The 25,573-nt window shown below is 41.3% G+C and overlaps 1 protein-coding gene across 1 annotated transcript in view; it reads right to left on the reverse strand.

Moving 5' to 3' along the window:
* The window catches only part of LOC142074710 (netrin receptor DCC), a 566,907-nt gene that overhangs the window by 348,752 nt on the left and 192,582 nt on the right, over positions 1–25,573 (reverse strand). The window contains exon 2 of the mRNA XM_075135512.1: positions 6,807–7,127. Within this exon, the coding sequence (XP_074991613.1) occupies positions 6,807–7,127 (321 nt within the window). The remainder of the gene's footprint in view (positions 1–6,806; positions 7,128–25,573) is intronic.

Raw genomic sequence — 25,573 nt, forward strand, 5'->3', positions numbered from 1 at the left:
ATGTATAGAGGCATTAAGGATGTAACTCAGCCTGTTGCACACAAGTGGCCATACAGAACAGAAACCTTTCCCATAGCTTTTCACCTTATATAGTCAAAGCAATAGCCAAGAACAATGTTGAAAATTACCATTTAAAGGAAAAAAAAAAATCACATCAAAAGGACAACTACCTTACTAGATAATAAACCTTTATTTAGGGTTTTTTGGTTGCCTATCTCCCTGCACCCCCATTTACATCAGAGAAAGTAGGTGCATCTTATGCACAAGACAGCAGAAAAAAATTGGGACCAAAACAGAGTGGCATGTAAAGAGTCAAATATTTACCTGATTTCCTGATCTTTCCTTTCACATTTCCTATCTGTTTTTAAATACAAATGTGCTAATGAGCTTTAACAGCACGACAGAGCATACATTTGTGCATGAGTGATGCATGTGGATCTTTCAAATACAACAAAGGAACATTAAGCAGCGATAGCACAGAGTGAGCACTCGGGAATCGTCCGTTCCATTAAGCAAAAAAACCTATTAAGCACTATAGGTCATCAAGTGATGTAAAAAGCAGTCCCACAGGCATATACTAATATGGCATGTAGCAAAAAGAAAAGAGAAAAAAAGAAAATCTAAATCAGCTAGCTAGTTCTTAAACACCAAACTTAACCAGTTCCTGATAGAGTCCCAAGTGGTGCTTCCATGCGCTAGTACACTGTGTGCCATATGTATTTATATAAAATAGAAACATAAAAAGGCATACTGGAGAAAAACCTGTTGGCCAAAAGTTCATTAACGGCCATCTGTTTTGTTGAATTCACTGTCAAGGGGTGATACTTTTAATCTAAGTTTTCCAGCTATAATGTCTGTTCTACAGAATTAAGACTTGCTTTTTTTAGTTATTTTGCCATTTATCAAGAAAATCAATTTTTGGAGCTCCAAAATGAGTTTGGGAGGGAAGTGGCGTTTGTTTTAGTTTTGTTCACTACTTTTATTACAGGTTATGAATTCACATTAAATAGCCCAAAATCTCCTGTGATTAGGAATCAAAAAAGGTAGGAATAAAAAAAGATTAAGTCAGTGTTGGCTAATTTTAGCTGTTATAAATCAAGTTATACCTCCCAAACAATTAATTTCTAAAAGTAATTTTCTTCCTCTATATAAAAGGGAAATGACTATCATAGATCGAGGGAATGAGAAATACGCAACACTTTAGACTACATTTTGTTTACTCTGTCCAATACAGTATTTCCTAAATCTTGGTATAGCAGGTTTCCTGTGTTTATCCCATAGTTTCTTACAAGTGATACCTCCTTCTGTCACTTCAAATGATTTAATTTTATCCTTAGTTCATTAAAATCCAAAAATACCGATAGGCAATAGTATCTAACATTACAGTTCAAAATTTCTTAGCCATCCTGTGTGCACTTAAATAGATCTTTTAGAATTATCAGTGGATTTACAATTTTCTAAAAATAATTTAGTGTTGCAGCTTCATTGTTTTCCTAAATGGGGATCAAAATTTCTTCACACCTGCAAGATTTTAACCTTGGGTTCAACAGCTGTCCTAGCAACTGAAGCCTGGCAGTGCTGTTACAGGAACAGCAATACAGCACAAGGCGCAATCACAATAAATACGGGGCTGTAATTTTTAAGCCCAGTTACCTCGTCTCTTTGGAAGCTGCTGGTGTTCTGTCTAGACAAGTACACAGCAAAGTTTTGATTCTTCCCAGCACAACTATAAAACACTACTTGGATTTTTTTATTTTTCTAATACTGAGGAAGCAACCTGATGAAACACCGCGGCATGAGCGGCAGTCTCGCGTTCAAAGCTGAGGGACACACTGATGGTGTCAAACGCGACCTAAAAATATTTTTTAAATCACTTAAAGCTCTTGAAGAAATAAGTTGCTGCTTGGCTGACATTTTTTTGGGAGCATATGGGCCAAGTTTTAGCTGAAGGAGAAATATGACAAGTGTGTTTTGTTTATTCCGTGGTACTTGCTCAACATATACAGTTTAGTCACAGAATAAATGTGGTTGCAACGGCAATTTCCAAAGTCCCCTCTTTTTTCTTCCTTGGATGTTAACCTCCAGAACAACACTTCTCCCCAAACCCAGAAAGTTCCTTCTGCAATAAAGGAGAAGTCTAGTGAGGCTACACATAAGGTGCCATCTCGTGACACCCGCCGTAACACCGCGTGAAGAGTCTTTCAGGAGCTCAAAGGGCAGCACTGACCAGCTGCACATCTCCACTGGCTTCATCAGGCACGAAGTATTTTCAACTTCTTCGACAAAGCGTCTCTCAACTATTCTTATTCTTAATGGTCTCTTCAGCCTACAACAAACTTACACATTACATTTGAAACGCTGAAGGCGTGTATTCTGCTTAGGTTCAAGCAAGATTAAACTTCCCCATAGCCCTTCCAGGGACACTCCACGTTTGCTTTTTATCATCTTTAAACAGCAGAATGGAGTCCACTTTGTTATCTTACCAAAGGGACACCAGCTAGGTCGGGTTTTGTTGGGTGGGTTTTTTTCCTCCCTCCAAAGTAACCTCTGATTTCAGGCAGGTCTGAATCAGTGGCAATATACAAGTGCAAGGAACATAATCCTGAAAGTCTGTATGGGTTAAGGAAGACCAATTTCTTGGGAAAAAAAAAAAAACTAATTCAAAGGCACTTAAATGTACAAATGCTACACTCGTGACTCAAGAATTTAGAACCATAGAATCACAGGATGGTTTGGGTTGGAAGGAACCTTTAAAGGTCATCCAGTCCAACACCCCCACACAGAGAGCGGAAACATATTTGTTAACACACAGCCCACACTGGCGACTGATAGAATACTCAGGTGAATTATATGGATATACACTGTTCCTATAGTCTCTAGACATCTGCTACTGGTGATTACAAAAGCCACGACATTGGTCTAAATGCATCTACAGCTGTGATGTAGCTTATCTGTTATTTGATTCATTTTTTTTTTTACAAGAAAAAAGTTATTCTAAATAATTTTCAGCATAAATCATTGTCTGGTTATAAATCATCACGACCACACACAAAAAATTCCAATCTCATCACGTCAAAGAGCTGCTCTTCACCAAGGGGCTAGATGCTGAAGTATAGGAATTTCCTTATAAAGCAACCTTGGATTCTGCTTTTTATCATCCTCTGAAAGACCAACGGTTCAGATTAACAGTAAAGCCAGAACCTTTGAAGGACTGATCCTGCAGCAGTCTATAAATAGAGACATAAGACAGGGTAGTGTGGTTTCCATCTGAAATTCTACTAATTACTACAAATACCAATAATCAGTAGCCTGTTAAATTGGGAGTTTTAATAAGATGCTGGAGAAGGAAGCAGCTCTTGGTTTCTCTCCAGTGCTCGCATTTCCATGTCAGCCTGGAACACTTTTACAGCTGGAGCATGTCAGGGCCATAAGGACCCCTGAGAAGTTCTTAGAAACGGTGTATTTTCCTGTACATGGCAGGCTTCATGCATAAAATTCTCAACTGATTAAAAACAGTTTTCATTTGCTACATTTTCTTTATTGAAAGCACTTTAAGTCATGAAAGTGTAAGGGGAAGGGTTTTAAAAGGGCAATATACTTTCAGTACCCCTGAGCAGTCTGTTCCACACGGAGTTGACTGTTACCTTTTAGCGGCGACTGCTTTATTGACTGTTAATGCTTTAAAAAGCGTGGTGAAATCACGTTCAGAGTCTTTACTGCGAGAAAGATATATGCCCCTTATGCATACCAGTGGTTTGGCAATTTTCACCTCCAAACACATAAATGTTGATGTATACTATGTTGCCAAACAGCGCGGTAAGTACTTAAAATGCTGTGAACAGACCTATAGTTTAAAAGTGACACTACCCAAGATTAGATTGTAATTCAGTGAATGAATCTCTTCCTAAAACCTGCCTGAAATATTAAAGCTCGTGATCCTTCCTTTAAAATCTTGCAAGAATGAAATCTTGCACAGAAATGGGAGACTAAGTGAAATGAGGATATGTACTGTTGACATGAACACAATCTTCCACTCATCAGGACAGTGCAATCACACATACCATCATCATCTCCCTTGGATGAGAGCATCAGGCTGTCCAGAAAGAGTCTGCTTAGCAGCGATACCTCGTACATCGTACAAAGGATCAGAAGGATTCCGTTTTCAAGTGTTCTAATACTAAACACAGCTATCCTATCCCAGTCCGCATCTCATAAAAGGAGGCTTTTCTGAACATGGGAAGTTTATCTGCTTTGCCAAGCAATGATTAACACAACATACTGGAGTGCGAGACCTTCATTTCTACTCTTGCCCTCTTTCCCTTACTCTGTCACATTTCCGTCTGCCAGTGCCTTAAGTCAATGATGTTCTGCCAATGTTACACAGTGACTCCCTCAAAAACAAAAACACCCACAAAAATTCTGCTTGCTCAGGAATACGTGTCCTTCAGAGAGCAAAATACCATTTCTGCTTGAAGAACTTGTTGCCAATTTTAGATGCCATACACCTTACATTCCTCCTTATAATATGAACCATTTTCATACAATTAGAAAAAAAAAAAAAAATCAGAATCACAAAGGTCAGAAGGCCCCTGCAGAGATTGTCCAAGTCCAGCGGCCTGCAGAAAGCAGGGGCAGCTACCAGCACGTTGTGTTGGGTTGTGTCCAACTGGGTCTTGAATATCTCCAAGATGGAGACTCCACAGCATGCCTGGGCAACCCATTTCACTGTGCGATCACCCTTACAGGAAAAATACTTATGTTTAAACAAATTTCCAGTACTTTGGTTTGTGTGCATTGCCTCTTGTCCTTTTTGCTGCCTTTCCAATTAAGAAATCTTTATCATTCTTCCGGTTTCAGCCAAATTGTTCTTGAACAGAGTAAGTCCTGTCCTCCCCCTTCAAACTTCCCACCATCACTGCGGGGACATGAGATCAGGACCTGCCATGCAAAGCACAGTTCTTCCTATGAAAAGCTCAAAATTACAGAGCTGGGCACAGCACAACAGGGAACACTCACATATGTGCATTCACTTAAAAAGAATAATTGGAGTGATTTTATTAGTTAGTGGTTGCCAACAACCAAGATCAAGGCCAAGTAACAGCTTGAACTGGCAAAAAGCCCTACTTGGCAAAGTGCAGCTCTGCAGGCTCCCTCCGAGGGTGGCTTGATAACAGAATGACCGATTTCTTTGCATCTGTGGGGCTCTCCATCACTTTGGGGAGGAATCATAGCACAGGAGTACATACACTGCTGAGGATGTGAGGTTAAATGACCAGAGATTCAGAGAGAAAAGTGGCAGGGAGGAGGCAGATTGGAAGAGAGCCGAGACTCTTATTACCTGTTTTAATTGGGTACCATGAGAAAACATACCTTTTCTAGCTGGTAGAGAAGGGTTTGGAGAAGGGAAAGTGATCTTCGGTTTTAGGGACCTTAAGACTGGAAAAGGCACCAAGTTTGTGAGGGACACCAGAGAGACCAGCTGAGAAGAGAGCTGCCTGGACTCCCTCCCAGTATAACTGGTGAGAGTTTAGGAAGACACAGGATAGCAAAAGGTTGTAGAGCCCCTGGACTGAACTGGATTGAACTTCAGTTTTATTTCACATCCCCGTATTGTTCAAGATGTGGCAGGACAGCAAGACTAGGTAGTGCACAGCCTGGATGCCCAGAGACCTGGAGAAAAGCGCGTCTCCCCCGACAGGCTGTGTCAGCGTAGCCAGCTAAGACCGAAAGCTTTGATACAGCCTGCCTTTTAACTTTTCCTTAACGTAAACACAAGCTGCTCCTTCACATAACCAATGCACCTGAACAAACTTGTAGCTCACCTATACACTAAAGGCTACAAGTGTCAATCTTCTCCGGAGCATAAAAGAATATTTTATCCTCCTTTCCCAAGGTTACTAAGTTAGCACCTGTGGATGGCTGCTCAACCCTTGTCAAGGCAAGGCAACCAGGGCATTCTTGAATAGGTCTAAGTTAGAGCAATCAGCAACACACAGTAGCTCCATCTAGACAGAAACATGCGGAAAGAATAAAAAAAAGCATCCCCTTAGAATTGGCAAAATTCTTAAATAATGATCATAAAGAAAATTATTTTGAACTCTAGCACATTCTAATTGGTACTAGTTACCAAGTGATTTGGAGTTTCTTCGTGCCTTTTATTTGAGGGATTTCCAAATATTTTTTTCCCCAGTAATTAGATGATTAAGGACTCGCTACATCCTTCTACAGACTGACGAAGAGGCAAAAAGACCTCTTTAAAACTTCAGACAAACATCTTCTACAAAGGTATTTGTTAAGTCAGTGAGAAGCCGTAAGTGTTCTCAGATGCCTGGTAACAAACGTCTGTTCCTTCTGCCCTATCCCTACACAAGTGCTTTAAAGGAAGTACAAAGAGGCTGCCAATTCAGTAACCTGCACAATGAGTTCTTGTCTATGAAAAAGTTCCTAAACCATAAAAATTCGTACATTCAGTGCCCTACTGAAGTTTGGCGCTTTTTTTGTGATCTTCAATTCATCAGAAAAGCCGTTAATTTCCAGCTTCAGAGGTTCATCTATTTTGAAGACAATAAATATGCAGCAAATAACTCACAGCAACAAAGAGGTGATTAGACATATTTAAAGAAGAATAATACCTTGTCAGAAATTAAAATTACTGTCGCAGAAGTGTCATATCTAGCTTTATTTCTTTTGAAGAGGACGAAAAAAAGAAAAGCCACAGTACATTTTTTGCTCTTATTTTTAAAAAAAAGCAGCTTCTCAGAAACAGTATTTCCAGCAATCCAAAAGGTAGGAATGTTTCTGCCTACCTGCTACCATGACCTTAGCTGTCCGACTGATGATAGCTCCAATGCCTTCTAGAGATGCTTCACACTGGTAGAGACCTTCATCTGGCTTATGGTGCCTGGAGTGGACTATGTTTTGTATCAAGAGTGATCCGTTGGCCAGCTGCTGCCTCCTTTCATCTACTGCCAGGTTTAAGAAGGCTGCATCTTTCTTCCATTTAATAACTGGGGCTCCTAGATCTGATTCTGCTATGCAGTTTAACAGCACGTTGCTTCCACGCATGGTGACAGCATCTGAAGGCTCAGTCAAGAACCTCAATGATGTAAAAGTCTTAATCTGTGAACCTGAAACAGCAAAACCATAAGAGACACAGAGTAAATATTGGTTATGCATTTCTATGGAGGAAGAAACATACTATATTAGATACAGAAACTCAATATAGGGAACCCCCAGAGGCACCATAGATACGGCTGGCAAATCTTACAAGAAATTAAGCTGTATTTCTCTGCAAATTGTTAACACAAAAAAACCAAGCATAAATTATATTTTTGTCCCATCACTACAAAACCAATATTTGTAGATAAATAGATCTTTTATATGTAAAACATGGAAATAAAGCAAAGCTAAAAATCTGTACAACTATATACAGTTCAGTTGGAGATTAGCATAAAACCACCATACCTCTTGAGGTTTATCCGGAGAATTTAATTGCTTACGGGACCTACTTTGGCCACATGCACCAAGATGCATTTCAGTGTGACAAGCACAAAAATAGCATTGAGCCTCGCTTTGTTTGCTGTTAGCAAACAAGTGGGAGGAAAGCACGCAAGAGTGCAGCCTGCCCATCTATCAGAAACGGTGCCAAAACCTCAAACCTGGTGGATCTTCTTCCACCTCACCAGAAGAATGTTCTCCTCACTACCAACTAGTCTGGCCACTGCTCTCCAGTTGGCAGCAAGAGAAAAACCACGCCAGCGCGTCCTTTGTATAGAGAAGAGGCAGGGGAGGTGTTGAGAGTGCCGGCTCTGCAAGCTGCGCACCACCCCTGCCGCGGCACTGGAGACCTGGGATTTCCACCTGCTGCAAGAGCAGAGGCCAAGTTCTTACATGTCACTTCAGTAACAGGACACCAGTCAACTTTGTGTAGTTAGGAGATAAATCAGGCTGTAAAGGCAGAGTGAGACGCTCTCAGAGCAGAGCTATGATATGAGGTCTGCTAAAGAGTAGAGAAATCATTAAAAATGCTTAAGAACATGTGGATGCAGTTACATCAAAGGGCACAACTCAAACCAACATTAAGCGGTCCCTTTTCTCTACTGCATCAAGCACTTTCTAATTATTATTACAAATGGGCAAAGCACACACAACTTGTACTTTTAGACAACACAGTCTCCTCAAGTCTCAAGTGACTATACATGAGTGAGAAATTATCAGAGTAGTTTCTACTAGATCGTAATAAAATGAAAGTTTCTGACACATCACTGGCTTGCCTATCCCACCCTGCCCGGCACCTCTGACTGCTTCCAGGTGTAGATACAGCCCTCTGGTTCCCAGACAGACAGGCTGCTCCCCAACCTCCACCAGACTCCAGGCCAGCGATAGCGCTGCCCTTCTGCGCTCCAGTGCATGGGGAACGGCGTTTTGGAACAGCTGCATATGAATGCAAAAATGGCTTTTTTCTTCATCATCAAATAAATCCTTTTACCTCATTAAAGCAAATGAAAACAAAAGCTTATGCGATAAAAAGGTTCAAAAAGCCTTTTAGTCCTAAGAAAAAGATTAATTATTTCTATTTTATACCTCAAACCAAAGCTTTCTATGAAAATATGTATAACAAAGCATAAACAGCCACTTGGCATTTTCTTTAGAGAAATTAATTTTTTTGTCAAGTACTTGGTTCCACCCATACACTAATTGAAGTAGCTAGGTACCAGATTTTCCTTCAAAGCATATAAACACAAAACTTGTGGCTTCAAAAAATTAATAAAATTTAGCAATAGAGAAAGCAAGAGCTAGAAGCCTCAACTTGTAGAGTATTTCAGGCACAATAACAATAGCACCATAAGAACTTAGAATAAAATGTATTGTCTAATAACATCAAGAAGAGTAGTCAACTCCCGATTTGTTTTTCGCCCGTCTTCATGCTTTGATTTCAGTTACTGGAGGAAGCACATCAGAATTAGGCCCAAAAGCTGCAGGCTGGCACAGGGCACTTTTGCCATAGAACATGGGTAATAGTATAGAGATATATTTACAATGCATGAAAGTAGTTATTTTAAAGACATGTGTTCCTTTCCCTTCTGCCAAAGGCAACTGTGTTCTATTTGTAAATCACAGCTTCTTGTTGGACATTTTATTTATGTCACCACCACTTATAACACAGTTGAACACAGCTGTTTATGACAGCATGTTAATGATTTTATGTGGCTATTATCAGAAGTAAATAATCCATTTCTGCAGGAGAAATGGGGTTATGACAGCTTCCAGTGCAGCAAATGCAGAAGTTACAGAAGTTAAACAAAGATTAACTTTCTTTTCATGCAATTACCCTTGCAGTTCAGTTGCAATTTCAGCTATTCACATCCTTTGCAAAAGGCATATTTAACTTAAATTGCTTTACTACAAGGAACCTAACAGCTTGAATAACCTAGAAAGCTTTGTAAATGTGAGGAAAATTCAAATCTTCTTGGAAATACTATTCCTGGAGATAGAAGTAATGGTGACAACTTAAAAATGGAAGAAAACGACCATGTATTTTCAGAAGAGATTACTTGGAAGGATAAGAATCCAATAGCCACATTTTTGTAGTACGTAGGTGCTGAAGGAGAGAGATAGAAAAGTATTTGAAAATCCCACTCGTACCTACTTGTATAATTGAACTACTAGCTCAGTTTAGGAAGCCCAGCTGCAACGTTACACCTGAAGTCAGGGCAGCCTGGACAGCTTTCTCAATAACATGTCACCTTATTGCACCCTTGACTTCAACAAATTTTTCTCCCTAATTTTTCCCACAAGCAGCAAACACTAAACCTGATTCCTCTAGACCAGGTTATCAGAAGGAATACACTACATCTAATACATAAACATACACCTGAAAAAAAAATGCAAGTAATTTCACAATATAACCCAGGATAAACAAACTCAGCCTTTGCTGAATTAAGGGAGAGACAAATCCCAGACTTGATCAGACCAGACCATAACACACCTCCATGCCTTCCTTCTATATGCATAAAACTAAGGACTGTCATCTGACGAAGCAAAAGATCCACATATCAAATTAAGGAAAATTTTCAACTTTCCTTGCAATAAGAAACCAAACTCTGCTAGCACGGTTTATGAAAGGCACATTGAACACGCTCTGACCGGGCTGATGGAAATTTCAGCTGCTGTAGAGGACAAGTAGCCCTAAGATACAACCCATTTTCTAGAAGACTACTTAGAAAACTACTTCAACGCAGTTTGCCTGAAAAAAATGCTTACTTACAGCTTCTTATTATTGGGGGGTTCTTCTCAGGGGGAAGAATTTCTCAGTGAAGATTTCTGTATTCATTTTATGTTCACCAAACAGTGCATGCTTTTGCGTACACATATACACACACCCCAAAACAAAACTGAGCCTATGAAAGAATTCCTAAGACACTGTACAAAACATAAGTGAGTGCAATTTCTCCAGCAACTTTTCTTAATGGTACACGTAATTTGAGGCCGAAGTCAGACTTCAAAAGCGTTTCCCTGGATCCCTTTATCTCCAACATAGCATCTATCCATCCTGTTTAAAATGTCAGGATTGCAGTTCATGCTCAAGCCTCAGCCAAACACCACCCACGCTACTGCTACCCCAGGGTAAGCCAACTGAGAAAGTGTGCCAGCACAGCCCATACTTACGCTGCTGCTATAGATCCTTTGGGTCTCTACTGCCTAAAATCCCCCTGCTCCAAGAACAGGATCAAAACAGGGCAAGCTCCAGCTTATGGAGGTCCTTCCTCCCGAGGCGCTCGCAGCAGCGTGCTTTCTCCTTCCATGTTCTCCAAAAGCAGGAGCTGTGTCTCCGAAACACTCAGTGCCTCCACCCCTGCGTAGTGGAAATCCAGGGTGAAACTCCCAGTCACAACCGAGGAGGCAGGAGCACCCTTTCAGTCTCCAGCCTGAGCCTCAGGCTTGCAAAGCGGAGCCCAGACAGCTAGCCGTCCCTCCAGCTACCTATTGCACAGCCTTTTAATAGCTGGAAACGTGAAGATGATGAAAAAGTTCTTTAATATCTCTCCTAGTCCTTGGGCAGCTCTTTGCCATTGTACGTCACAGTAAGCGTCTCATAGCTGGAACGGCTGCAACTGTAAGCTGCTTTGCCATTTTCATAAGCAGGGTAGGGGACTCATTTTAAAACAGAGATGCTAAACCTACAGTTTAATCCTTATTGCAATAGCTCAACTGAAACGAAAGGCAAGGAGAGAAGAAAAAAGAAGGTAGCCAGGCAGGAGAAATAAGAGATGAAGAGGTCTTCTAAAACTTGCTGTAAGACACACTTGTGTTTTCTGTTTCCAAGTTTTTGCTTTCCCTTTACTTGGTTTTTTTGCTAATGCCCTTAATTTTTCACCTGCACTTACTTGCAATCCCTCAGAGCTCCAAGACATTGGATAGCTAAAAAAGGCTATGGTTATTAATGGTCACCAAGTGGAGAATGCACTTGTTCACATTTATGTTGAGCCCTGGTTTGAGGTTCCCCAGTATGGTTTGCAACAACCAACCTACACCCATAGCGGTTAACATTTTCTTCTATCACCCACATCACAGCAAGGACATCCTTGCAGCTGCCTCGGGACACCTTCCCTGGGACTTGCTTCCAGGCTCTGTGCCTCTCAGAGGCTTTAAAAGTCAGAACAAGAGAGGGAAGTGCTGTTATAGCCGTTTCATCTGTTGCAGTAAATACATTCACCTTTCATATGCATGCTCACAGCTGTCATTGAAGGTTCAGCACCCTCATATTTGAAGAAAATAGACTTAAAGAAAATTAAGAGTCCTGCAAACCGGAGACTGCTGAAACCGATGGGTCCGGGATGCCTTAGTGCTTCCTTTTCCCTCTGACTACAGTGTGCATAGAACAACTACGAGCACAGATTTATGAGATCTATGGCTTAACCACAAACTTGAATGGAAACATTGTAAAGATTAAATACCTCCTACACAAAGCCAGCGTGTCAGCTATTCCAAGCACATCCATGTCATCAAACGAGCCTGTAGCACTGCTTGGGGATGTGAAGCTCTGAGGTCAAGGACAGCACCCTTGGCAACAGCCCACACGTCCCTTAGCCAAATAAAGGAGAAAACTTGAAACTAGAAGACCCCGTCCTTGGTCCTTTGCTGCTTTAGCAACAAGACATTACCCTGTGTGATGACCTGCTTTGTGATACAGGAATAAAACTAAATGGGCTTCTCACCCCGACAAGTAACATCAGAGTAACTTCAAGGTTATCGTTCTCCAGGCCACAAACCAAATTAACATTTAAAAGATGATCTCTGATGTGCTTCTTAATCAGTCCCTTGCTTTGAATCCTCCACTTTCTGTTCCAGCTTTGTGAAATGTAATCTTCCAGGGTGGGTTTTTTCCTTCATGTTCTGCATCAGTTGCTTCCATTATAGAGAGGGAAGAGATGTCAGAGTTGCAAAAGCATTTGGCCAGGCCACCCCCAGAGCGTCCTCCTTTTTCAAATAAACATTAAGAAATAAGACTTTTGCACACAGACCATTTGAAATCTGTGAATACAGAAATACCGCCTAGTCTAACTGAAATTTGGTAGCGGAGCACTGTAGCTGAACTAAGTCTATTACAATGAAGTGTATTTATGGACACTCAGAATATACATTTTCTCAGAGGATTTTTCCCCCCCCACTTCATCTACAGAGTCTGCATGAATTAGCTTAATGGCCAGGCTAATAAGCATTTATTTACATGCTTAGGTAATGCAGAATACAGCAAAACTTGATACAATTTTATCTGTTTGCACAAAATACACTAATATGAAGCTTAATATATATTAAAAGGAGAACTCTTGTTTTAATGTTTTTATTATAATGTATGATGTGCCTTCTGGGGTGCTGAATATTTCATTTCAGCTCTATGAAATTTTGAAAATCTAGCCTCATGCCTGCATTTGATGTTCAAATGGGGAAATAAAAATTCCTGCTCCACAGAATGTACAATGCAATACAAGCGTGTGGTACATGGAAGCATTGTTCAATTTTTGTATAAAAATTAACATATATTTCTTATCAGGACTTTATCACGATGTTCCAAATCACTGAATTTTAAAATGGTGCTATCACAGGATTTTGGACTGTAGTAGAAATAATGGAACTGTTGTTACAAGCACAACTCCTCCATATTCAATGAATCATTAGGAACACACAGCGACTGGCTGTCTGATTTTTACTTGAAAGCTTTAGTTTGATAAAAATAAGGTTTTTAGGTGATTATCACTCAGGGTAGTGCCTCCACACCACAGTACCCCACTGCTTATATCCAGAGTGCTCAAAACATCAGTTACAAAGAACTTTTGCTGGGTGCGATTGAAGAGCAATACTTAGAAAAAGAGCTTTAGCAGGGCTAAGTCTGAGACCGCTAAGCAGATCCATCATGATGCGTGTCCCATGTTCAAGCCACCCCTCTAGCGTAAAATCGCTCATATAAAAAGAGTAAATGAACCCCTTAAACTAAACAAGCTGAGTTTCATGTGCAGTTCTCCTTGCCACAGAAAGAACGAATGACCCCCACGCACAGATGGGTTTGTCACACCACTTTACACACTCGGTGCTCAGACTTAGGCTGCAGATGTTAAATGAACACGGATGGGATAATAGGGTTGAGAGCACACACACCCAGATGCTCCTTTCCGCCACCCCTCTGACTACCGAGGTCCCTAAAAGCACAATTTACTGATTGGACCTGTTTGACTCCTTTCCCAGCAAAGATATTTGGAGTAGCCAGCTAATTCAGAGAACAGCTCTATGGCTGACCTGAGCTGACCTCTGACCACAGTGCAGCGAAAGGCGCACACCTTCCCTTCCTCCATCCCAGCCGTACGCTCCTGGGGCTTCCTTCGCTTTGGTTCCAGCAAGCGGGAAAACACGAAAGCCAGCTTGACCCCCTGACCCTCAAAAGAAAACCACTATTCTCAGTCAGGTCAGATTCCTTGTAACTGAACCATAAAACACAAGGCAGAGGGCAAGAGCAGAACTATTTGGAGGACAAGGGCCGAAGAGGAAAAAAAGAGACCAAGTCTTCTGGCAGCTGCCTGCTGTTAATCTGGTTTGGACAAGAGACAACACGTTGGCTAGGCTATATAAGACTATTTGAACAAGCACCTACACGCACCCACAATTTGCTTACTTAGCCCACACGCTCAGTGAAACTCAGTGTATGGCAGCCCCTGGAAGAGGCAGCACTCAGGTCCTCTGAGCCGAGATCATCTGATGTCAGGTGTAGGTAGGCTTGCCTTAAAACACTACAAGTGATTCTCATTGCCCTATTTTAGCCAAATCAGTTTCATTAATGAAGTCTAGTCTCCCCAACCAACAAGCCCTGTAGTATACACTGCTTCTTCAAGCCTATAAATCAATTTAAAGTTACAAGTTCATGGGAGTAAATTCAGAAGATCCAGTTATCCCTGGAACAAAATGAGTCATTTTGCTCCCTGCACAGCACAGAGGATGTATGCCACAAGGGTATTTGGCTACATTAAAAAATATGGGTAGTAGTGGAGGAGGACCGAAATTTCCCCAGCACAGCAGGATACAGCATCTCTTCTGGTCCAAAGCTTTCCAGAACTTCAGGTAGCAGCCACTGCAGACCTCACCATCCGTGGGAAACCCAAACAGAGCCTGGTGTTGTCTTACAGTGGAGGAGGCAGCAAATTGGATTTTCATTTTGAGCACCCAGAGAAGACTGCTGAACAGTTAATTGCACTGACTTGGCAGTATAATTTTTTCCTACGTGCTTTTGTTTCAAATAATAATATTTGCTGGGTTTCCTCAGTTTTCCTCAAGATAACTGGTACCTGCAGTTGCCAATTTGCACATAAGAGTTCCACAAAGAAAAAAGATATAGCACTGTATCTACAGAAAGAAGCACAGCATTGTTGGTACTTTCCATATTTCCGATATATTGTATTTAATATACTTTTCAAGATTAAAGAAATGTAAAAGCATAGCCAAACATGCAAATTCCTAGAGAATAACAATGTTTTAAGGTGTCTGAAAGTGGATGTTATCATAATTTTGGACAATCCCATTAAGTTTTCAGACAGCTCTCAGCAGAAGACTCCAGCAGAGAAGAGGCTGCGTTAAGTTCCTCTCCCCAAGGTACGTCACAACACCAGTGCGTTGCTGGTTTCAATGTTCTCCCCAGCAGATGCTTTCCGTCTTTCCGAAATTACTCTCACAACTGTTAAATACACATCCAAGACATACCAGATTTCAGGTTTGCCTATCAGAAATGGTCTGTTTTTCAAAATCGTGCATTTGAGGAGTCAGCAGAGCACGGCCCTACAGAACAGGGCTGGAAAGTCAACTCCATCCTGACAGCTACAGGATGTCAAAAGCTGTCTACCAACACCCTCTCTCACGTCTCAGAGACATACAATGCAGCTTTCTCATTTAGTCAGTTATGAGAGAGATATTCCTACACTGAATCTTCAAAGCTCCAGCCTTCTTCTGACAGCGTTTCAGTCTGATGCATCCCATAGAAGCATTTCACAAGTCCAGACCAGCAGAAAAAAAATGCAGAAGAGACACCCAAGAGGTGCCTGGCTACAGATATAGGACTAAAGAAAGCAGAGCAAAGAGAAGTGAATTTTTGGTATATAACTACAGAAGCAGAAAATGAAACAAAATAAAATCACTTTAATTATTAGATTACGTTGTTATTATTAGATTAAATCACCTAGATAAAAAACTGCATGGGGAGGGGATGAGGGGATCAGGACAGAGCAGTAACAACACCAAGCATGAGAAGGAAGAGCAGATCCCCAGGGCAGTGGTGAAGGAACAGTCAAGAAGCAGGGAGAAAGAAAGAAGGGGGGGGGAAATCAATCCATCACTGAATCCAAGCCAAGCAGAAAACAGCTAAAAGGGGAGAGTTGAGTAGAATATAACCAAGAAGAGGCCCACAGATCTGGCCAGATACATGTTTTTACCAGTCATTGTGGAAAAAGTCAGACTGCAAGGAGACATGGGCCAACAGAAGACACATCTGTGCTTAGAAGAAAGGGCAACCGAGGGCAATAGCTGGAGAGGGCAAGGACATGGAAACGTATGTAGAGGAGAAAGAAAGTCATCAGGTGAGAGAAAGAATAAAGAGGAGGATGAAAAGATAACGAAGAGCGAGAGATACCGAGTTAAAACATCAAAAGAACACATCAGTTGCTGAAAAAGGAAATCCCTTGGAAGAGCTTTAAGCTAGAGAACAGGCAGAAGGAGTGAAAACAAAGCCAATATTTCCACAGTTTGATTTTTCTGAGATGGTGATGCATTTACGGAAAAAATAAGAGCAGAGGAAAAAGCAAGAGTGGAGGGGATGGAAAAAAAACAAAACACCAGACTCCATGAATGAGAACTCTGTGCTGAATTTAAGAGCATTATAGCTCAGAACAGCCTATAGCACAAATACTGCTGCTCAAACACACATAGCAGTGCTCAAAATAAACCCACTTCTCGGGAAGACAAAACATTTAGACAGGGGGGTTTTTGTTTTCTTATTTGTTCATTTCTTAAATGCATTCCTCCTTCCTTGCAGGCCATTTAGTAATGCAATAAATTAATTTGTACTTTAGAGCGAACTCTTTAATCTTTTTTGTTCTCTCCCCTCCCCATCAAATGCATACTACTGAATTTGCATGCATTAGCATAATGAAACATTAATTACATAGCATTTTGGATAGGACAAGCATAGAGCTTCAATCAATCTCAATAACTCGCATCAGGAAGGTGAAAACCACTGGCCAAGCTTATCAGGACAACATAATAGACACAAACACATCAACAGTGCCTGTTGCGGGTGTGATTTAAATCCAGCATCCAAAACCAAAAAACACTCAGATAATTACAAAGGAAGTAATAAATATCAATTATGTTAATGATACACAAATTGTTTTCTCCTGGTTTTGTGAGAAACTAGAGCTGTGTTTGCACTGAAGGATGAGCAGGAGTGATCTGGCAATCCGATCCAGGGGGTGGGTTATCTCCTTCAACATATTGGGTGACATAGCTGCCAAAAATAAAGCGTGTGTACCTCCAGCAGCAAACCCCAATGACTTTACAAAGACTGCTTCTGGTCTTTTATCACCTCATCTGCAGCCTTCTCAAGCACCTTCAACGTATGGGATGCTATGGCTGTGCCTTGTGCTGCAGGGTGCCCCCTCCATGGTACAGAGGGACCACCCAGGGCCCCACAACCAGAGACCTCACCAGTGTGCCTGCATCTCCTTATGCATACCCAAGACTTGACATACGCATAAAGCAAACCAGCACCCAAGGTAAGGTAACAGGAGCTCGGTGTCCTCCTCCCATTACTGCACATACATCATCTTTATTACAACATTCTCTCTATTCCCATTTACAAAACAGAGACAGACAGTTTCTCGTTCAATCCTTGAAATTAAAATTCTCCCACTTCTATTTAGTAAAAGGCTTCTGGGAACACCAGAATGGTGTTCATTAAGGAAACAAACTGCAGTGCTACAATAATGTATGTGAACGTTAAAGAAACAAATGGGGACTTCACTGCAGATGTAGAGCCCTTCCCTCTTTGCACAATGAAAGCACACAGCAAAGCCGATGGACTGTGTGCCCTGAATGCATCATTTTACCTTTTAAAAAACCCAAAAGAATTAAGATAGAAAAAAGTCTAATCTAAGCATAATCTGAGTCATAAAACATCCAACAGCAATCAAGACCGCTGTTGTGCGGGATAACCAATGAATATCAAACTGTTCCCATCACACTTCCTTAATGCACCAGCCTTCCCAGCAAAAAAAAAAAATACAACTACTCCATTTCGTTTCATAATAAATCAGTTTCCTTGTTTTACTTTCTTTTAACTCCACATCTCTCAACTACAGTAACAGAAAAATTGAGGGGCTAGACTAGATGACCTCCTGAGGTCCCTTCCAGCCTGAACTATTCTATGAGTCCAACCAAAAAAAAAAAAAAGACAAAAAAGCCAACACCCCCCACAACCCTGAGAAGAATCCAGACCTTGGGGAAAAAAAAAAAAAAACCACAAGTAAAAAAAAGTGATCACTGACTAGAAAACAAACCTCTCCCTTGGGAGTTTGTCACGTATCACAAGCCCCAGGACAATGGATTTGTCTCCAGCTAAGCATCTTATAATTTAAGCATATCCTTATATCCCTTACTTTTTAGTTTTGCACCAGCATTGGAGGCCTGATTTTTGTTTCACTGGATAAGCATAACAACTAAAACTTGAGTTCCACGTGTTTTAGAGGAGATCATGATGGGTCAGATTTTGACTTGGTTAGTGACCTTAAATTAATTTACATCCGCAAAGTATCTGCACCTGTATTTTGAAGTCTGCAACATTACAAGGAGACCACCAGATAAGTGGACCAGGTTTTGTCGGCAGAGCCATATTCAGAACTCAGTCATAAAGGTCCAATGAAAAAGTATTAAATACTATAGTATTTCAAAGATATCATAGAGCCTAGAAGAGACATCGTCCAAATAACATCCAAAGCTGCCAATATGAGTTTACTTGCAGGATGTATAGTTTTTAGTTGGAACTTGGCTTTCTGCAACCCGCACACAGTAAGTGGTATTTCTCATCACACCTGTCCTTTGGGCAGAAATGTCTTCAAAGCCCAATCCTCATTCTCTGCCAGCTACCAAACACCAATTAACTGAGTATTTCCTAATGAGGAGAAAAAAGAAAAAAAAAAGGAATCAACTCAGCAAATTTTGATCACTGAGCACAGAAAACAGCAGAACTCGTCTGCCTTAGCTGTGGTGGCTGTGCAATGCAGGCCTCCAGCAAAGACTGAGAAGTCATTCTCACCTGGGACTGACTAGGAAGGGGATGAGGAATCCCAAATGATTATTCTGTGATCAGGCAGCCACCTCTCCTCATTAGTAGTGAAGTTTCAAGGAAAATAAGCTTCTATGAGGAAAAAGAAGCCATTTCTGCCCAGGAACTGAAATACCTTGAATGAGCCCTCCAGCATTCTCACTTCAGACATGCTAAAACAGTGGATTCACTTGTACTGGGCTAGCTACATTTATTTTAATGCATTTGCAAAGTTTCTCATCAAATTGGAAGAAAGGATATAGCTTTTATTAAGTGTTTCGTTCCTGTTCACTCCCTGAACATATGCTGTATTTCAATGGTAGCAAAGAGCAGGAAGGAAACCCCCAGGTAAGGTTTACTGCTCCCTCTCCTCCTTGGTGTACGTGTCTCTTGACGAGCAGTCATAACTTGACTCAAAGGACGTTTTCTCCTCCTTATTCTGCTCCGCGCTACTTGTCCTCCAAAGGACAAAAAGTCTCAGGCTCTTTCCAACCAAAAGTTTTTCCACTGTGCTTTACTCATCTCTTCTCCTCTTCCCATCTCTCTTTGTAAGGGTGAAGATGCTCCCTCCAAGTTTTCCCAACAGCTGAGGAACACTCTCCTCAAACCCCTCAAAAGCCAGATCATTTTTCTGTCCCTTATTTAACCACAGCCAACAAAGGAATCAGACTGTACTCTCTCAGGTCCCCTCACCACCAAAGCACTGAAAGAGCACTGAATGAGCCCAGATATAGTCAAAAAGCAAAGTCAAGGCAATGCCAAGTATCCACTCCAGCATCTGCCACCACACTTAGCACAGGAACAAGTACACAAGGAGTCCTTCTGCCCCTCTCCTGCCCTCTCAGGCTGGGATCATTCGTCACTTGGCCATGCAAGAAGCAGGACTTCTTGCACCCAGCTTCCCTGGCTACTTGTGCAAAGATGCTTGATTGGAGCCCAAACGGTTCAGGATGAATTGCATTGATTTATGCCCAATTCCTACTGCAGGTCTGTTGAAGAAAACACCTCGCTGTCAAATCACCACAGAGTCACTCTGACCAAGATGGAGTGCCCCGTTATCTTTGGGCAAGCTGGCCCAAGAACTGGTGTGCACGGAGGCTCAAAATGCCCAGAAGGAATACACCGAGTTTGCGGTGCAATTTCGGTTTAACCATGGATACTGTTGTGTCTCACGAACCTGTTTCTGTAACAACTAAAGAGATAAATCCGTGTTACTCTCCGAGACCCTTGGACATGAAGTTCTTCAGGGTATTGTACAAGTTCACTTCCAATTCTGCTGTCCGCGTGTTTTAAGAAGGATGAGGTAAGAGGAGCAGCACAGCACCTGTAGGAGTGGAGGTCCTTCACCCATATAACCACAAGAGAATTACTATGTGAAAGGCTCAGTTGTTAAACATGGCTTTTTGAGACTAGGAAAAGCTTAGAAGTCAGAGCACAAGATTCAGTCACTCTTATTAAAACATTCTGCAATAATAGTAACTTCCACTCAGTTTTTTATGTGGAGCAAATAAATCCAAAACATCCTGATGTCCTATTCCCAACCTGAGAAGTTTCCTTGTAATAAAGTTATTTTTAGAAGTTTGCCAGCTCCAAGGGAAAACAGAAGGAGCAGTCCAACATTATATTATTCACTTGAACGAGTTTCCAAATTGAAATCACTAAGATTGCAAAATACAGAGTTGTAACTACATGGGAATCCATTTGAAATAATTTCAGATCTGAATATTGCCATACGGTCCCGTTGATTTCGATGAAGAAAACCTGCTCATGTGGATAATACTATGCAGATGGGGCAGTGGCTTTGGGGCCTTTTGCCAAGGTTTGTGCCTGCTCTTGGCCACCCCTGCAACTAAATGCCTTTTGATTACAAGTATTTCTGGAACAAAAAAAAAAAAAGAGGCTATATACCAAAAGTGTTTACATCCTTAAGCTATTGACTCAGGCTTTATGTTGTAGTCATATGTCTGATCTGTTTCTCTATTTGAGGTTCCGGAAAACTCAAAAATCAAGGCTGTGACTGGGGGGGATTTGTTTTGTTCCTTTGTTTTGCTGTTGTTTTTTAAATAAAAAGCAGGGTCAAAATAAATAAAAAACAAATCACTGTTTGTAAACTAAAATCACAAACAAAACCACCACAGCACATACAGGCACAAGAAGATACAGATACAGACACAAAACCTTGCAGACCTTGTTCCTGCAAAGCTTGTTCCCACAAACATGCTTTGTCCGAGGCACCAGCCTGAACGCACAGCCCGGGGCGGCGAACCCTGCTTCAGGAGACGATGCGTGTCCTCCACGTAAAACGGTGAATTGCTAAACTGGTGAATTGCTAAACTGGTCCACGTGAAGCACTGCAGTCCAAAAGAACATCAAACTGTTTGATGCAGGTTTTTTCTTGCACCTCCATTCCTGCCTCTGATCACTCTTTCCTTTACAGGAGGAGGTCAACTTGTGCAAAAAACATACCTCTGACCCCATGCGAAAGGATTTCCTCCAACTCTACTACAGATTAGAAAGGCTCTTTACTTACTTCAGTGCACTATGGTTTAAATAAGCTATAAGAGGTGTTTACATACACAACAACCAAATGCACCATTAAGGCTGTGTAATTGGTTTCTGCACCCTGTTTGCTTGTTCAGACAAATCCTGGCCGAGCTACAGAAAGCCACGCTGCCACATCCTACAGCGAACTCCCCAACCAGCTGGGACGAGACAGGTTTTATTTAGCATTTCTCTTCGGTGCCTTCCAGGCTCTCCACCCGATTCGAGCTGGGCAAAGGTTCAATTCACACAATTTCAGAAAAAAAGACTAAAAATCCAACACGAGAGGCAGGTAACAGGAGAAGGAAGCATTTGTCATAGTTTTCAGTGAAGTTGTGAAAAACGCAATTTCAAACTTTGAAAGACAATTGCGGGGGGAGCCCCAGACATTGTTTCATAACCTTTGCCATCAGTAACTGCTTCTTTTAAATGCAAATTCTGAAATCGGCGCATGCTGCGGCTGCAGCGGTACCTCGAGAGCCCCGCAGCCACCAGACAGGGCCCCATTGTAGCAGGCGCTGGGCGAGCGCACAATACGGACCTTATTCACTGAACCTCCTACGGAAAGTGGGTTGCAGCATTCTGCAGCTGAGCGAAAGCCGCAAGCATTACCCTGGCTGCCCTGAATACCAATAACCCTCAGGGCAGCAGTCCACCCTAGGTACGCTCCGGCTGCAAAGTTTCAAAAGTTTTCTGAAACAATCTCCGCTTGAAAGGCAGTTTTGTTCGCCGTGAATTGCTGCAACTCCACCTTGCAGCCCAGCCTCCACAAACCACCGCGCTGGTACAGCTGGGGGTGACATCTTTTTAGGCTAAAATCACCAAAATGATAATGCTGAATTGAGAAGCAGCTGCCAAGAGCAGAGTGCAAGCCCGCAACTTCTTAAATTGTCTACTTCAGTTTACGCTAACCACGGTAATTACTGCAATTAAAGCCCGCTAGTCTGCTTGCTATAGCTGCACACTTAAAACAGCATCCCATTCTGCACATTGGTTTTGCATGTTTAATGGTACAACTCAGTCATTAAAAGACTCCCTTTAGAAACGGGACACATCATCCTCCCATTAGACAGTCGTCCTTCCCCAGAAGGAAAACAGAAATCCATCCGATGCATGAATAGTGGGGTAACACCGCACTGCAGGCTTGTTAGAACTCCTAAGTGCTGAATTAGCCGATCAGCACATGACATCTAAAAATCAACATAACCTTCATAATCTTTAAGAAGTAGAGAAATATTTCACGCTTACAAGAACAAAAAAAAGTCACATTAAAAAAGAAACTAGGTGAACACAAGAGTATTTAGCTCCCTGCGGTCAGTAGATCAGGGTGTCTTTTACTCCACGGTGCTTCCTTCACCAGGGCCGCGTAATTAATCATATAAAGTAGTTTTGAACTTGATTCACAAATTAGAAGCAGAAGCACAAAAGAGGTTTTGAAATCACAGCCCTAACATGATTCTAGACACTATTATCATTTACTTAACTAAATTATTAGTCCGTCAGTACTCCTTCTCCTTTCTGACAGAAACGTACGTCAAAAGAACCATCGCGGAGCAGTGGGAGGAGAAGACATCAGAGTCCACACAACTACAGCTCAGTCAGGTTCCTCTGTTTTGGTTTTTTTTTCAGGATTAAGGAAAAAGAGCAAATCTCAAACACCCCATGAGCCTGTTCTTGAAAAAACATCATCACTTTAAAAGCTTCATCTTTAATTAACAAATTTAAATGTTGTAACTTTTTCCTTTGCTTTGCAAGTTCCACAACAGCTTTCTCAAAGCCCAGTACATTGCTGGCACAGCCCTTGGAGACTCAGTTCCCCATATTCCTTAACCACTATACGTAAACATTGATGGTCTCTGGCTTCCTATATAAAAAGGAAAGTAGGAGATACGAAATACAAAAACTTGATGATACTGTAACAAAAAACATATAAATAAAATCACTTGCTGTGGTAAAAATAAAGGTTAGGACCAAACATGTTAATTTAAATTACTGGCATTTGTGTAGATAAACAGTATTTGGTAATCTCTCTTAAGTACTAAAGGGGTTTTCACTCCCAAATGGCCCATTTCTACCAATTATGTCAATTAATTAGAAAAAAAAGATGGAATAGAAGTGCTTTGGTTTCTCTACGAACAAAGATAGGAAGAATGGAAAGCCATTTACATTAATAAGTATCCATCAAAATACTCCGACTGACAGCCGGTGTAATGGAGCAGTTACAGCACATATGGTTCGTACCGGGCTCCTCATCGCATCTTCCCCGCACACTCCACAGAAACCTGTCTGCACAGGGCTCCTGCGATGGGAAATAATTGCCATTTCTGTGTTAAATATGGATGCAGCCGCATTATAAAAAGAAGTACAAAAAGGAATTTTTTTTTTTTCCAATTTGACCATCTATAATAATTTCCAATTAGTATTTGGCCCTCGCTGTCAGAAGGGTACTCACTTCAAAGCCAGCAAATACTGTGCCTCATATTTTAACTTATTTAATGATTGGATCAGGAAGAAGCACCTATTAAGAACAGTGTTTCTCTACAATTAAGTATCCCCTAAAAATCCCAGCTCTGTAAGCAAATTTCACATAAGACTTCTTTAGAAATACAAACACTATCACTGTAATAATAAACAAAAATTTTCTTCCACTTATACTGTATCTTTCCCAAAAATGCTGTATTTTAAATTACACACAATCATTAGCAGCAAAGTGCAGCAAGTGGCACTGGGGCAGGTGTCTCCTGGCCAGACTTTCAAGCTGGCCAAGCTTTTGCTGTGGCACACAGTGACCATAGCCTGGTGTCGGGCACCCAGCTGAGAGAGGACGATACCTTCATGGTGCATTTGTTCTTCAGCCAGGCTCTACTTACTATTTTTTTTTTTTAAGCTCCGTCATGCTGTGTGGATCTCTGAGCCCACAAAGGAGATTCACCACACCTACCCTGAAGATCTCCTGAGAAAGACAGAGACTTGAGATACTTTGATACAAGTATGAGGTGGTTGTAGGCCAACAAACCTGGCATTAACGCACACATCTGGGTTCAACATAACTGGGACAACATAACCCAGAGCTGCCCAGTGCCACACCAAGTTACAAGGACTGTGCGCAGCCTCCACGAAGACTGCGAGAGCCTCGAGGACAAAGCAGCCAGAGCAGACCACCCATGGAATGCCACCTCGAGGTGGCTTGTGGCACGGGGGAAGCCCCACAAAGTCTTGTCTGCTATAGGCAACCGAAAGAAAAGTTACCCAGTCTAGTTTCCTTCGAAGAGTAGACTGCTCGCCAGAGATGGTATGGATGCCAAATGCTGTGGCATATTTTAATTTTGTATATTCCTGAAGCCACTGTGCCACGTGTGCAGCATGGACACAGCCCATTTGAGATGACAACTTCAATGAAGAGTTGGTTCTGGCTCCCTAAAGCAGAGCTCCTGGCAAGGGAAAAGAACTTGTTCCCCACTCAAGAAAAACTCCATGGAAATTGTAGATCATGCTTTAAAAAAAATAATTTTAAGAAAAATCAAGCTTATATAATTATATAGCTTACCTATCTTAAAGAATTACAGCAATCTCCATGCAAAGCTTCATTGCATGCAACAAAACAAGTGTGTGTGTCCTCCGGTATAATTGCTTTGTTTTACAAAAAAAAAAACACCAGACCTCAGTTGTCATGCAAGAATATTGTTTCCCAATACCCACAGAATATTGTTTCCAAACACCCACATGAAACAGAAACATATTATGTCTCTACTTAGGGAGACAAAAAGAGGGCACAGGCAGCTTACTAGAAGTCCAGGGTACCATTCTGTAGTGACTAATGGTATTTAAATTTCTCATTTTTACATTTCAGTACATAAATATTTTTTCAGAATATTTTATAGCAGAGATCAAAGTTTGAAACCATCATCATGTAGAAATGATTTTTTTTTTTGCCTCAGTTTAACTTTTTAATAACTGAATCCAGTGTGGAGATGTGAGTGCACATTCCAGTGAATCAGATTAGAATTTAACCCATTCAGCCTTTGCATTTCTTCCTCCAAGTATGGGTTTTAGCTCTTCTATTTGTTCAAAATCTGACCTGACTTTTAGGCAAAAATCTTGATTCAACACCTTTTCTTTTGTGAAGGCAGTTGCATTAAAAAGCTACTCATATCTTATTCAATTTGGATGCATCTT

The sequence above is a fragment of the Calonectris borealis genome, chromosome W (assembly GCF_964195595.1).
Source record: "Calonectris borealis chromosome W, bCalBor7.hap1.2, whole genome shotgun sequence".
NCBI lineage: Eukaryota > Metazoa > Chordata > Aves > Procellariiformes > Procellariidae > Calonectris > Calonectris borealis.